At 40.6% G+C, this 13,701-nt stretch overlaps 1 protein-coding gene across 1 annotated transcript in view; it reads left to right on the forward strand.

Moving 5' to 3' along the window:
- Positions 1-13,701, forward strand: part of LOC118082226 (glutamate receptor ionotropic, kainate 2) — a 282,953-nt gene that overhangs the window by 184,849 nt on the left and 84,403 nt on the right. Inside the window, exons 5-6 of the mRNA XM_035109323.2 lie at positions 1,790-1,843; positions 5,611-5,784. Of these exons, the coding sequence (XP_034965214.2) occupies positions 1,790-1,843; positions 5,611-5,784 (228 nt within the window). The remainder of the gene's footprint in view (positions 1-1,789; positions 1,844-5,610; positions 5,785-13,701) is intronic.

Here is a 13,701-nt window from a genome sequence, read left to right on the forward strand (position 1 = left end):
TTTGCTTCTCGCAGTGAGGGAACCGCCAGAAGGCCCTTGGCGCTGGATCTCAGTGTCCAGGTAGAACGATGGGGTGGAGACGCTCCTTTAGGTATACAGGACTGAGGCTGTTTAGGGCTTTAAAGGTCAGTACCAACACTTTGAATTGTGCTCGGAAACGTACTGGGAGCCAATGTAGGATATCTTGCATGTTTGCAATGGAGAATGGAGCTCACTCTGGGATTTGGGTACAGACTGCCCTACCCATAATCTATATGTGGCATACATTCCCATCACTGTGTAGCAGTCCTAGATGCTGATTTTCAACCCTTCCTCTTAATTCTTAAAAATCCATATCAGAAGATTAAAGTTATTAGCCATAGAATGTGTTGCTGATAACACCAAGATTGCAGTTTGAACCCTGTATTTTCCTGAATTGCAGGGATTTGGGCTAGATGATCCTCAGGGTCCCTTCCAACTCTACAATCCTATGATTACTTACCAAACAAAGAATATGGGTACAGTGAGGCTTCAGGGATATGCTTTTAGCCGCAGCCTCTGAGGTCACACCAGTTTCCCCAGACTCTCACATGTTTAGGCTGCAGCAGGGAGCCTCAGGTAGTTTTGAAGGCGTTCAACCTAAACTAATGAAGTAAGAACCACAGGACTTTGACAGCAGGGCTAAAAGTGCTGCCCTGTTGTATTAGTGTTCTCATTTGATAAACAAGGCCTGAAATAGGCTGTTATTTGCGCTTCTGCTTGATTGTCTCTTGGTCATCAGAACAGACTATTGACAGCCTTAATTCCTCTGAGGAGCTGCCCTGTTGGGTGATCTTTCAGGATTCTTCTCTGTCTCTCCCCCCCCCCCCAATGGAGGGGAGACACGGTAAAGAGAAGGTGTGACTCAGTCACATGGATGAAGCAAGGCACCTTCCTGATTCTTGTCATTCAAAACTCATCAGTGCTGTTTTTTGTACTTCTTTACAGCTCTGTTTAGCTACAATTTCAGCTCATATATTCACAATAGCTCTTCCTATTTCCATCCATTTGTCTACATGACACCATCTTGGTGGACGAAGGAAGTTAGTTCTGACCACGGCAACGTTAGACTCAGTCTCACTTATTAATCCAAGAAATGATTATGGAAAATCTAGACTGCACAGCTGAAGCTGATGTGCTCCTTAGAAATATTTGGAAATAACTCTGGGGAGTTGGAAAGTAGCCCTGGTGCTTTATATGAGCCATTAATGCTAAAAAATGTGCCTGCAGGGCTTGAAGCTTAAGTGCTGCTTGCAGGGTAGAGTGTTGGAGTGTTCTGTGTTTGGTGCCAGCCTTCAACCCCTTTTAATTGAGTAATATTGTTCACTTGGAGTAACTCTACCTTTTCCTCATTACGTATCCTTTCTGGTGAAGATGTATAATAAATACAATTAATGGAACCATTCCCGAGTCAGATTTTTGGTTGGCAACTGAAAGTTCCCATTAATATGTAAAACTGTAAGCTTCTTTCACATTTGCAGCCCTAAACAGTTCACTAATAATCTTTCTATCAGCAGATTTGGTTCATAAATTCCTTTAATAGCAAGTAATCTGCTCCAACTGCTAAGGAATGATTTGCTTGACCTAATTTTAATATGATTCCAGCCCTATAGTTTCATCCCAATGGTATTCTTCAGAGAGCCTTTCATTATTCATATAGGTGTGATTAAAAGCAATGCTATGTGTAACCTTAGAAATATTAAAAGCAATGTTATGTAACTTTAAAATAATAATAATGTGTGATGTTGGATTGTTTTTTCTTTCCCTTTAGGGTTTAGCAATGGGAATGATGACAGAATACTATCATTACATCTTTACCACATTGGTAAGTAGCTTATAGGAATCTGCTGGCGGCCTCAGACAAAGGCCTTTAGTTTCTTAATTATATTGCTTGACAAAGTGAAAGTGGTCTCTCAGGAATAGAAGAGAAAGAAGTACTGAGTGTTTCTCCACTTGATTTTGATAAGTTGCAGTGGAAGCTCTGGGGGCTGGTTTAATTAATGTTCGTAAGTATTATTCTGGAAAACTGACACTCCTTGCAAAGGGGGTGGGGGGCAGGACTGATTTTACAGTTTTGAAGATAGTTATTTGTTCTGGAGAAACACACAGCACGCAGTTCAGAATGAGCGGATCTCTTCTCCCTTCTTTTTGGAGGAGACTTGTTTGATCCTGTCAACACCTGGGAATGTTTCTGGTTTTTAGACAACTTGTTGTATTTTGGCTCTTGTAATTAGATGGGGGGGAGGGGAGTTCTATCTGAATAGGAATAGCTTTAGTCCCCTTTTAAAACCTGCTAGCCCAGGCATCCCCAAACTGTGGCCCTCCAGATGTTTTGGCCTACAACTCCCATGATCCCTAGCTAACAGGACCAGTGGTCGGGGAAGATGGGAATTGTAGTCCAAAACATCTGGAGGGCCGAAGTTTGGGGATGTCTGTGCTAGCCACCTGAAAGGATAGACAGGAGCAGGGAGGAAAATCTCTATCCATTTGCCTCCCTAAGTCATAATGAGATCGTGCCAAAATCCGCATTCTAGCTTTCTTGCATTCTAGCTTCTTCCCCACACCCTTAGAGGAACTCACCAACTTACAGGCAGGACTTGGAGCTCACAAACAACCAGAAAAACTGCAGCTGTTAGGCTTTTAATAGGTGTACATTATAGGAAACAGAACAGCAATCCTGAAAGTTTTGCGATAGTTTCTAGATCCATTCAAAAGGTTTTCACATTTGAAGCCTTAAATTCTGCCTGCGTCCAGAGTGTCCGATGGAGCATTCCTTCCTGTGTGGGGAAGGGCCATTGCTCAGTGGTAGAGCATCTGCTTTCCATGTGGAAACTTCATTCCTTGGCATCTCCAGGTAGGGCTGGGAGGAACTCCATCTGAAACCTTGGAGAGTCGCTGCCAGTCAGTGTAGACAGTCCTGAGGAAGAGATACCAATGGCCTGACTGGGCACAAGGCAGCTCCTAGTCCCATGCACCCAATGTGGCTTGTACTGTGTGGAAAGAATGAGATGACTAGAAAGGGGTGCACATCCTCATTCCAGTTAGCAGCCTTATGCTGTCAAGCAGCATTTGTTGGTTTTGATATGTCTGTGAAAGGAGAGGCAGAGTGTTGGGGGGGAGAGAAGCCCAGCAGATTAAAGTGGATTTCAAAATGAGCCACTTTCAGATGCTGCTGCTGCTGCTGTAAATGTCAGCCGTCTGCTGCATACAGTACTTCATTGGCACAGATTTATTCTGGATGTTCCTGCTGGAGATCCCGAGTGATCCAGTGGTTAAGCCCAAAATAATGGCCAGAAGGCAGATGGTGGCTGTTCTACGGCTGAAGCTAAGCAGGCTAAACCTAGTAAACTGGCTGGCTGGAAGTCTTTCTCTCTGAGTTCCTTCGAATAAAGAGCAAGGGACCAGGCCAATCCATAAATGAACTGAATAAATAATAAAATTAACATGCCATAAAAGTTCTGCACTTCATGATCAGACTTCTGGACTAATTACGTATTCCCATTTGCTAATTAGGTCTCAGGAGCAGGCTGATGGGAGGGTGGATGTCCCCCCCCCCTGAAGAACTGAATGTAAACTTCAGCAGTTGACAACTGAGGATAATTTGGGACATGCCAGGAGATGATAGATTTTTATGCTCAGTGGAGCCATGTAACTTCTATCACTTTTTGGCTCCTCTGCTTTATTAATTACTTCTTACCTGACACAGCGAAAGCCATGTCCAATAAATTTTCTAGTCACGCTGTTTAGCTGTGCTGTTTGGAAGTGTACTTTCCCATGATTGATTTGGAGCCTAATGTAATAGCTCATTAATTCTCTGAACTGTTGTGCATATTTATTATAGTTTTGAGTAAACAGGAATGTGTTTAAATTACATAATTATTTATGCAATTGTCCAAGGTAGTCTGGAAGCCACCCAAAATTTAAAAAGCGAGGGGGTGGGAAGGACTTGGGGGACATCATTTCAAGCAGTTCTGCACTTAGCCAAACCTATTTCCCTATGCTGTGGGGAAAATTTGCCACCTCCTCTCATGTCTTGGTCATGCCATCTCTTAAATTGTTATTGAGAAGTGCAGGACACTTTTGCACATTTATTTCTGCTCTCTCCTTCTAAAACACTATAGCCAGGAAGATGGACTGAGTCAAAGTATATGTGGTAGTGTGGTAGTATACTGGAAGATTAATGTGTGATTGGACCATATCTTGCCAGATAGGAAATTAGGTCTTGGCACTTTTCAGCTGTGTGATAATACTGTATAATTTTACTACTTCTCCCCCTCCCCAACTAAATAGTGTCTTAAAACAAAGGTGGAAGGGCAGCTCAGTGTTTTGGAAAGTCACTGTGCATTGTAGCATAGACCCAGAAGAAGCATCTACGTGACCTAGTCACATTGTGAAAAATGATACTATAAACTCTAATTGGAATTTGGAATGTTAACTATCTCTGAGATTAGCTTGGGTTCTTGCATTAACAATGAACAATTAATCATATGCCACTGTCCTGGAAGGGGGGGGGGCTACTGCTGTGCCTTCTCTCTCTCTCTCTCTCTCTCTCTCTCTCTCTCTCTCTCTCTCTCTCTCTCTCTCTCTCTCTGCGTGTGCACTGGTCGGTCGGTCGGTCCGTCTCTCCCTGCCATTTACTGAATAAATAAGTGCCTCTTGTTTGATCCCTGCCAAAGCACTACTGCTTCAGAAACCAATAACAAGATTTCAGCCTTTGGCAAGCAAAGTAAAAATTCACAGTTCCCATACAAAGGCTAAATTTTTGTCCAGTTAATACAAGTGAAAATTCCTGCCTGTTGAAATCAGGCAGGTGCCTTCACTGTATTCTTTTTGTTTTGTTGATATGTTTACCGTTTTCCATATCTATGCTGAACAAACGAGTTGTGTTTAAAACTCCTGGGGCTGGATTCAACTAAACTGTTGTGCTGGTGGTAGTCTCCTGTATTTGTCATTAAGCAGAACATTGCAAAAAAGGGGGGGGATATGGTTCTGCTTGTGAATTTGTAGATTGTAGCACTGGAGAAAATGTGTTGAACTTGGGTCTTTCTATTATTTTCCTGAATATAATATCTGATATCTGATGAACCGCTGAAGAAGTGTGCATGCACACGAAAGCTCATACCAAAATAAAAAACTTAGTTGGTCTTTAAGGTGCTGCTGGAAGGAATTTTTTTTATTTTGTTTCGACTACGTCAGACCAACACGGCTACCTACCTGTCACTGAAAATAGGCTTATTAAAGCAGGAAACCCCAACGTTTGCCTAATTCAGGTTTATGGAATGTTAGTAAACAACAAAGTATGCAGCTCACTGACTTTGCTGGACTTTTCTGCATATTGTTAATGGCTACTCAGGTTTGTTTGGGCTCTCAGCGCAGATGTAGGTAATCAGAAGCAGTATAAATTAGTCATTTATTTTCATGTACATGTAAAGTTGTTAGCAATTAATTCAATGCACAATATTATGGACTTTTTAAGCACTGGTGATTATTCTAAACTGCATTGGAGAGGGCATAAAATACTTGTTTGAATAGAAAAGATTCAGAATGCATGATAGCAACTACAAATGTCCATCCTTTCTTCTCTTCCTTCAGGACCTCTTTGCTCTTGATGTGGAGCCATATCGGTATAGTGGGGTTAACATGACTGGATTCAGGATTCTCAATACAGAAAACACCCAAGTGGCATCCATCATTGAAAAGTGGTCCATGGAACGATTACAAGCACCTCCAAAGCCTGATTCAGGTTTGCTGGATGGATTCATGACGGTAGGAGCACAATCTACAGTTTAGTTCATGTGAACCTACAAATGTTTTAGAATTCCAACCTTACCTTTAGCTGTATACTGGTAGTTGGTTTTATTACACATTTCTTTCTCAGTGCTTTATTTTGCTGTCTTCAACAGGATGCCTCATTTTGGGAACATCTCTCAGTCTGTGATATCTGAGAAGTGAAGCTGAACAAATTACATGATGTATATATCAGAGTGTTTGGCCTGAATCATGCAGCCCATTGTGGAAGCACCAGATTTTAAAAGAGGGTTGGGGGAATCTGTTTTTAGGAGGCTTCATGTAACCTGCCAGGGAAATTTGGCTTTTAAGTTTTTGTTGTTATTTATTTGGGTCTGAGTTAACTTCTATTGATGTGAAATGGGGGTTTACTTTCATACTGTTAAACTTTCATGATGGCCAGATGACTACGAATAAACAAAACTACTAAGATTGGAAGGCTTAGGTTTAGTACTGGCAAGTGGGCACAGAAGTATTGGCTGCCTTTATTTTTCCTAGAAGGCTCCACAGGAATGACACTGAGTGATGGAATTAAAAATGGTGCCTCTGATCCAGCAATTTTCCGGGGGGGGGGGCTGCCTTCTTTCACACACACCTTGCGGCATTCTCAAAATTTAAGTTGGACTCTTCCTTAAGGGGTACATAAATATTGTGGCAGTGACAATGAGGGAATAAAAGAGTTTTCATCCATCCTTCATTTAAATCACAGTCAATATCTAATAGATGGCCATGAAACTCTTGCAGTTACGTTCCACACAATAAATGCAACAACACTGAATGTGCTATCTGGAGGAAATAACACATTCCCCCAGGTGATAGGTGTAAATGCTTGAGGGGGGTTGCACTGGAAACTGGACATAGGTGCATCCTCACACAGGCACACACTGCCAAAACATTGACATAGTCTTCTATTTTAGATTTGACTTCTTTCAATCTTACTATATACTTTGCTGCATTGGGTTTTTGAAAGAGGGTAAGATTTTGTAATTTAGCATTTAAGTCTCTTCGTTTGTGAAAAAGAAAGAAAAGAAAAGCAGGGGAGGAAGTGAAACTTTTGCTTACTAGATAAAGGGTTATTGTCAACACTGGGAGCATTCCCATTTGTTTAATGCAGTGGGCTTATATTGCTTATACATTTCATGTTCTCTTTTTCTCCTGGTGTTGTAAGGCAATAGGAATCTCAGCGCAGTTCCTTGTGTCTGAAAGAAAGACCCATTATTGGTGGTGCTAACACAGTCATTTGTCACTATATAAGATTCTAGAGCTTATGCATTTTTCCCTTGGCTTTATCTCTGAGCTGTAGTAGGAAATAAAGAAAAAAGGAATTGGATTCGTTTATGAAGTCTCATGGCTCAGTTAACCCCTTTAATTGGTTCCTAGGAGCTATCATATGAGTCCATCTATTCAGCTGCACAGTAATGAATGTTTTGTGCTTTCTGGGCAAGTAGGGTGGCAGTGGTGTAAGGGGAGAATTTCCAAAGTTGCTTTGTTAGATGTTCCTCTAGGCTATCGAGAGCTTGTCTTCAAATCTATTGCTGCCAGTGTGGAAGCAGCCAGTGGGCTTTGCTGTGCCACAAGTTATGGATTATTCTGCTGCTACTAGCTGTAGGGAAAGGAGTCCAGGGAGCCACAATCAGGTGAGCTCTTCCTGGACTCCTGGCTCTTCATTATAGAACAAGATGGGAGCTAATATGAGGTGCATTGTAGTGGAACAGTGCTGTTTCTTCCATGTGAACTGTCTATTCATCTCATGGGGGCAGAGGGAGTCCAGTTGCACTTTGTCATCAGATGAAGTGCTTTGTTTACAATTCACTCACCTTTTTATGAGGAAACATGACACTCTCTGATGTCTGCATTCCAGAAAGGTTTGGTTCTTCCTCATAATATTAGAAAGTACATAGGAAGCTACCCTATACCAAGTTAAGACTGTTGTTCCATTTAGCTCAGTACTGTCTGTGTTGATTGGCAGTGACTCTCTCCAGGGTTTCATTCTGGGGGTCTTTCCCAGCCCCACCTGGAGATGCTGGGGGATTGAACCTCGGATCTTCTGCATGCAGAGATCAGAGGCCCACCCACTCAGCCATGACCCTTAGGTGTCAAAACTTAAGTGATTCCAAGTTACTTTTTGTTTAGACTAGGCAAGGGCGTGTAGAGAAGAGTCAAATGCCACCAGCCTGTTGCGCACAGTGGCTTTTTATATAACATTGAATTTGTTCTAGATGAAATGTACTCTTTAAAAATTTCCTACAAGGTGCTTGCCCTGTTTTTAAAGCAGTGCAAAGGGTTTACCAAGATCTTATCGGATTAGGATTATTTTTTGGGTGGGACGGGGATTTTTCTTCTTACAGCTGTAACAAAGAAGCACTATTACTGTGACAGAAAAGAGCTAAAATGCTGCCGCTAGGGACCTAAGTCTTGATGGAAATTCAAGAAAATGGTTTGCAACTAGGATTTTCAAGCTAATTTGCCATGGACAAATTGCTTAAACACTTTCGTCATGTCTCTGATTCCCCCAACCACTGCAGTCGTATACAAACACTTATTCAATCTACCTCACAGCATGTCTGAGAGATTAATTAGCCAATGCTGGTATGATACTTTGAAAATCTAAACCGCTGCATCATTATTAATAAGGAAGTCAGAGAAATTGTCATGCTTCCAACTGCTGTCTAACTATAGAGCTGCAACCAGAAATAACTTTTCGAATTAAAATGTGAATTCTATATATTCAGTAGAACTGTTTTCTGGAGAGTTAAAAGCAATTGGAAGAATATAAAGAAAAATGAAGAGTGAACAATAACCATGTTTGTGCAATTCAAACAACATGTATGAAACTAGATATTTTTTAATCTGGCCACCTCTAAAAAAGGTGGATTTAATTCACCTCTTCAAAAAATGTTAAGTTTAGTTGGCTTTACCTCAGTGTTTCTAAGCATGCTTTTCTATACATGTGAGGCCATTCAGGATCTCATAATGTATTTTATAAGTGAAATTGCTAATTTCAGTATCAAAGCGCATGCTTTTTCTGTCCATCAGCAAGTGGAATCTACTGCAAGAACAGTGCCCTGTGGGGTACTATCTATACATAATAAATCCATCCGTTTAGGATGCACTCTGTAAATATAAATTATTATTAGAGCATGTTTCCAATTTAATTGGGACATGCTAAATCAAGAAAGTTGTTTTAATTTCACGTCTCCTGGGAAACTGATTTAGCTTAATGATACCGATGGCTGCTTATTTGGAACAATATTAGCATAAAAATCTGCCTAATGGGTGTGCATTTAGCTAGTGCCAATTAGTTAAATGTCACTTAGCCAGGTGTTAATAGGTATAAAATTCTGACATCTGGACACATGGAAAGATACCAAATCAAAATTAAGGTTAGATATTTTTATGAACAGTCTGGCCGCTTCTGTCATTAAATGATTTTTTTTTAAAAAAAAGAAAAGGGACGGAATCAATTTTCATTAAACCTTTAATCTCCATGGACAGTGTTTGTTCTTCCAAATGTTTAGCCAGTCAGCTCTAGCACCTGTCCCAAAGTGGAGGTCATAATGGTGATGCAGGACATCATGGCCATGTGAAAGGTCCTCTCATGTGTAGTGGGTGAGAGGGTTCTCCCTCTTCTCACCTGGACAGGTGATGGGAGCTTATAACCTTGATTAGCCTAATCATGTGGGGGCGGGGGGGGGGGAGTTGCTTCCCCACACAAGCTTGTGTTAATAGCTTCAGGGTCTTATAGGAGCACAGGTATTGTTGACTTGCGTATATTGTACAGTTGTCCTCAGCATTCAGCTTTATGCATGGGGACATTTTCTATCCATATCTATTCATATGATAGATCGCCCTTGTAGGAACTTTTCTGCAACATACCGGTAGTTGCAATGCTGCTCACAACCAGTCAGTGTATCATGTTTATTGATGAAAGAAAGCTTATGCAAAACTGCATCCCATTCACTAAGGATGATGCTGTAAACAGTGATGCACACAAAATACAATATAAAAACCAATACAATGAATTATTTGGGTCATAGCCCTAAATAAATTTGACATGTTAAATTTTCCTTCCCTTTTGAGGAAAGGTGGGTAGACCATGCAGCTAGTAAATTATTGGGTTTTCTCTTTAAAATGTTCATAATTCTGGCTATGGTAGATAGAGAACTTAACATTTCCCTACATATAAAGCAGTTATGAATCTACATGGGTAATGCCACTTTTTAAAAAATGGATGTTGCATGCTTACATTGATTTTTGGCAGCACATCCAGGTTTTATGCCTTTCATACTAATTTATTTGTTGTCATTTATAACCAGAAGTGATATATTTATCCCGCTTCTCCTAAGCAATCATATATTGTCTATCAAATCCCACCAGGTTTCCTGTGTGTATTTAGTGGTGCCCTGCATTTCTGTTCTGATCAGCTCTCAGGTTCCAAGATATTTCATTATATTTCCTTGCAGGAAAAAAAAATATTGAGCTGGTAAACCTGATTAGATATGGATCAGAAGGAAAAAAGAGAGAAAAGAATGGTAAAATAGATAAAGAAAATGAAAGGAGAACTTGAGGGCTTAATGCTCAGCCAAACAGCCTCTATCATGATTAATTCCTCTCTGCAGCTTAGAAAAATATAAGCCCATTTTTCTTGGGGGATACTTCTATTTTGACCTTCTACTTTAGCATTTTCCAGCCAGCAAAAAGCCTCCCAACACTACCACAGTCTGCTAATAAAGAGAACATTAAAGTATGACATTAATATTTAGAAATCGTACTTTTCATATCAACATAAGATGAAAGGAGATAACTGTATCAGATGATAGGCAAAAGCAATTAGCAAGGAAAACTATGTTAATAAGGCACCAGAGCTTGGTAGGTCATCTTAATTATGCATACTTAACTGTGACTTGCGGCAGAGTATACCATGAAGATTAATATGAGAGCAAATGGAACTATTAAGCCATATGATATTCTTGCTACTATCTTTAGTTTTTTGGACTAAATTTACATATTTCTGCACAAGTACATCCAAAGCTCTGTGGTATATTCATATTCATTTTGTGGCAGAGGAATGCAAGTTCTTTTTACTGGACTTGAAAAAACAACAATTTTAATTGCATATCGATACTCTTGAAAATAATGTAGTCTAAAATACTTTTTTTATTTTAAAAAAACTGCTACAGAATTGATGTTAAAGATATAGGTTAATAACTTCTTAAGAAGTCAGGTCTAGCTGATCTAATTTCTGCTTGTAACTGTCCACAATATCACCTCATAGGGTAGAATCTAACACAGCACTTAAAGCTCTGTGATTACCAGGAGAAAGAGAGGGGGCGTGGCGAAGAGATTGGCATGGCGCAAGTTCTTCTGCCACTGCACCCGCGTCACACCAACTTCCCTGCTGCCACCCCCCATAAGCACCACAACGATGGGAGTCTAGGTCTGTGGTACCACTCCTCCTTGCTGGCCACTCCTGATATGTAGGCGATCATTTGTTGATGCTGTCATAAGGAGGTTGAAGGAATGGTGTGAACTGAAGCTGGGTACTAATCTAAATATCCTTATACACAATTCCGTCCAATCATTATCAGCATGTGGACACATGAAGCACATTGTTACTGAGGCGCTTGGTTCACCTGACTCTGACTCTGACTCCTTTAGTTTCATTCTGCTGTTGGCTGTGAAGCCCTTATTTCCTCCACTTCTCATTGAAATGCTTCATTTAATTATTAGTGCTTCCTTCCTTCCTTCCTTTTCTATCTGTCTTTTCCATTTCCTCAATCTCACTATCTAAGTTAAATAGCTAGGTGACACTTGTCTCCTCCTCCACTACAAATACACATTTCATCATCTTTCCATTTTTCATACATTGTCCTTATTGCCAAGGGTACAAGGTCTAGGGCAGGTGTGCTAGTAATAAAAATAACCAGTATCCCATAATAACTAAAAATGCAGTTTCATTTTAATGGGTGTTCGATAGGTTTGGCCTCAGAATGAGTGTCTTCTTCGTCTTCTTAACACGTTGGTAAACACGTAAAATCTGTGTAAAGCTTTCAAGCTCTAATCACACAGAGTTGGCTTTGTATCACAGTTTTCATACTTGAGGTTTTTCCCAGCAGTGCTTTAGAAATCAATGAATGAAAATCTGTTAGTGTAGTGACGGTGTTGGCAAACAGTGGACACTGTGCACTGCAGAAGCTGACAGGCAGCATTGAATACTAAAGATTGTTCAGGCGAGGAAGTGTTATCTTGTGTTTCCCTCCTCCTGTCTCTCTGCACTTCCAGGGAACTGTGATGTCCAGATGGCCAACACGGGAGGCAGAAGAAAGAGTATCTCTGATACTGCCTTTCAAAGTTGGTCTCTCCCTTAGACTTCCAGCTCCCTTTAATTATGTATTTTATGGCAGTCTGCACAAGCCACTTACATTTTAGTCTGTGGACTATGAAATCTTTGGGCCAAGTTTGAGGATAAAATCTTGGGGCTCAGCTTGAGCTGATGTGACAGAACCTGCTGTGGATTTCAGATCTCAGCTCTGAAACCTGCAGATTAGCAGGAGGAGTGCCTTTAAGCAGGCGGAGAGCTGCCTTTGCTCACACCAACCACTCTGTAATAACAGCTTGTGTTGTTTTTTGGGTGTGTGTGTGTGTATGAGCGAAAATTTCAGATTAGAGGAACTGGCTGTCAGGTTGCCTTGGTTTCCAACAGATAGCTAAGTTTAGAAATTAGCCACTTGTAGGACTGGGAGTTAAAAAAGCACTTAGTAAAAAAAAAGCCTTCTGATTAACAAATTATTTAAATATATTATGTGACCAGTGTACAAAACAATTAATTAGATATTCCCTGCATTGACAGGTTACACTATCTGTCTGTTTGCATTATGAAATGTGTCTGGAAACATTTTAACCATTGCTGACTATCGTAGCTAGTGTGTTCAGCCAATTATTATATTACGGACTGTATCCCTGCTAACTTCACTCACCAATATGCTCTACCCCTTCACCCTCCCTTTCCATCTGGTCAAGGAAATCCTCCACATTTCTTTACACCTGACCAAACCCATTGTCTTTACACCTGGCTGACTCACTTTCCTTCCTTTCATACCTTGCCAACACACCTTCCACCTTCTATTACATCTGGCCAATCCCCCCTCTCTTTACACCTCACCCCTCCAAAAAACTCTCACCTTATGTCTGTGGCTCTCCTGAGCTACTCACCGGCTCACCTGCCTGCATCTTCAGCCTCTAGTTCCTTTCTCCTAGTCTGGCTTGGGCCACTCTCCTACCCATATCTTTAGTTCCACTCCCCCACCCTCTCTAGTTCTGCCCTCCATCACCTGGACCTGGACCTCTATCTACTGGATCCCTCTTCCTCTCCATGCCTGGTTCACCCACCAGCCAGCCCTACAGCTCACCACACTGTAGTTTATAGCCCCACCTGTTTGTAGGCAAGCAAACTTCAGCAGGATGACATCCTTATAATTTTATATATTAGGGAGATAAAATGTTCCAAAATAATATTTACTTTTTTAATAAAACAACAAACAAACACAAGTTGGTAGCATTATGTTCTTTTTAGAATTGCTGGTGTTCTCCTTGTTATGCTACTTTTAGCAATTCCAAACAATAAATTGCCATTGGCCATCTGGGTAGCCCGTTCGTTTCAATGACCTGGTTCTATCACAGTTACATTTTGCATGTACTTAAAGCATCATTTTTAATATCTGTCTGTACATAGTCAATCATTCTAATGTACTGAATTTTGTGACAAGGTTATTTTAGGTTAAAATAAGAATAGTTACTCAGTTGGCAATGACAACTGCAGATATTTCTCCATGGCCCACTTGAGCAAGTGTTTTATTGCTGCTCATAATCTTTTTGATTTTTATTTTGTGCTGTTTG

Source organism: Zootoca vivipara, chromosome 3 (genome assembly GCF_963506605.1).
Source record: "Zootoca vivipara chromosome 3, rZooViv1.1, whole genome shotgun sequence".
Classification (NCBI taxonomy): domain Eukaryota; kingdom Metazoa; phylum Chordata; class Lepidosauria; order Squamata; family Lacertidae; genus Zootoca; species Zootoca vivipara.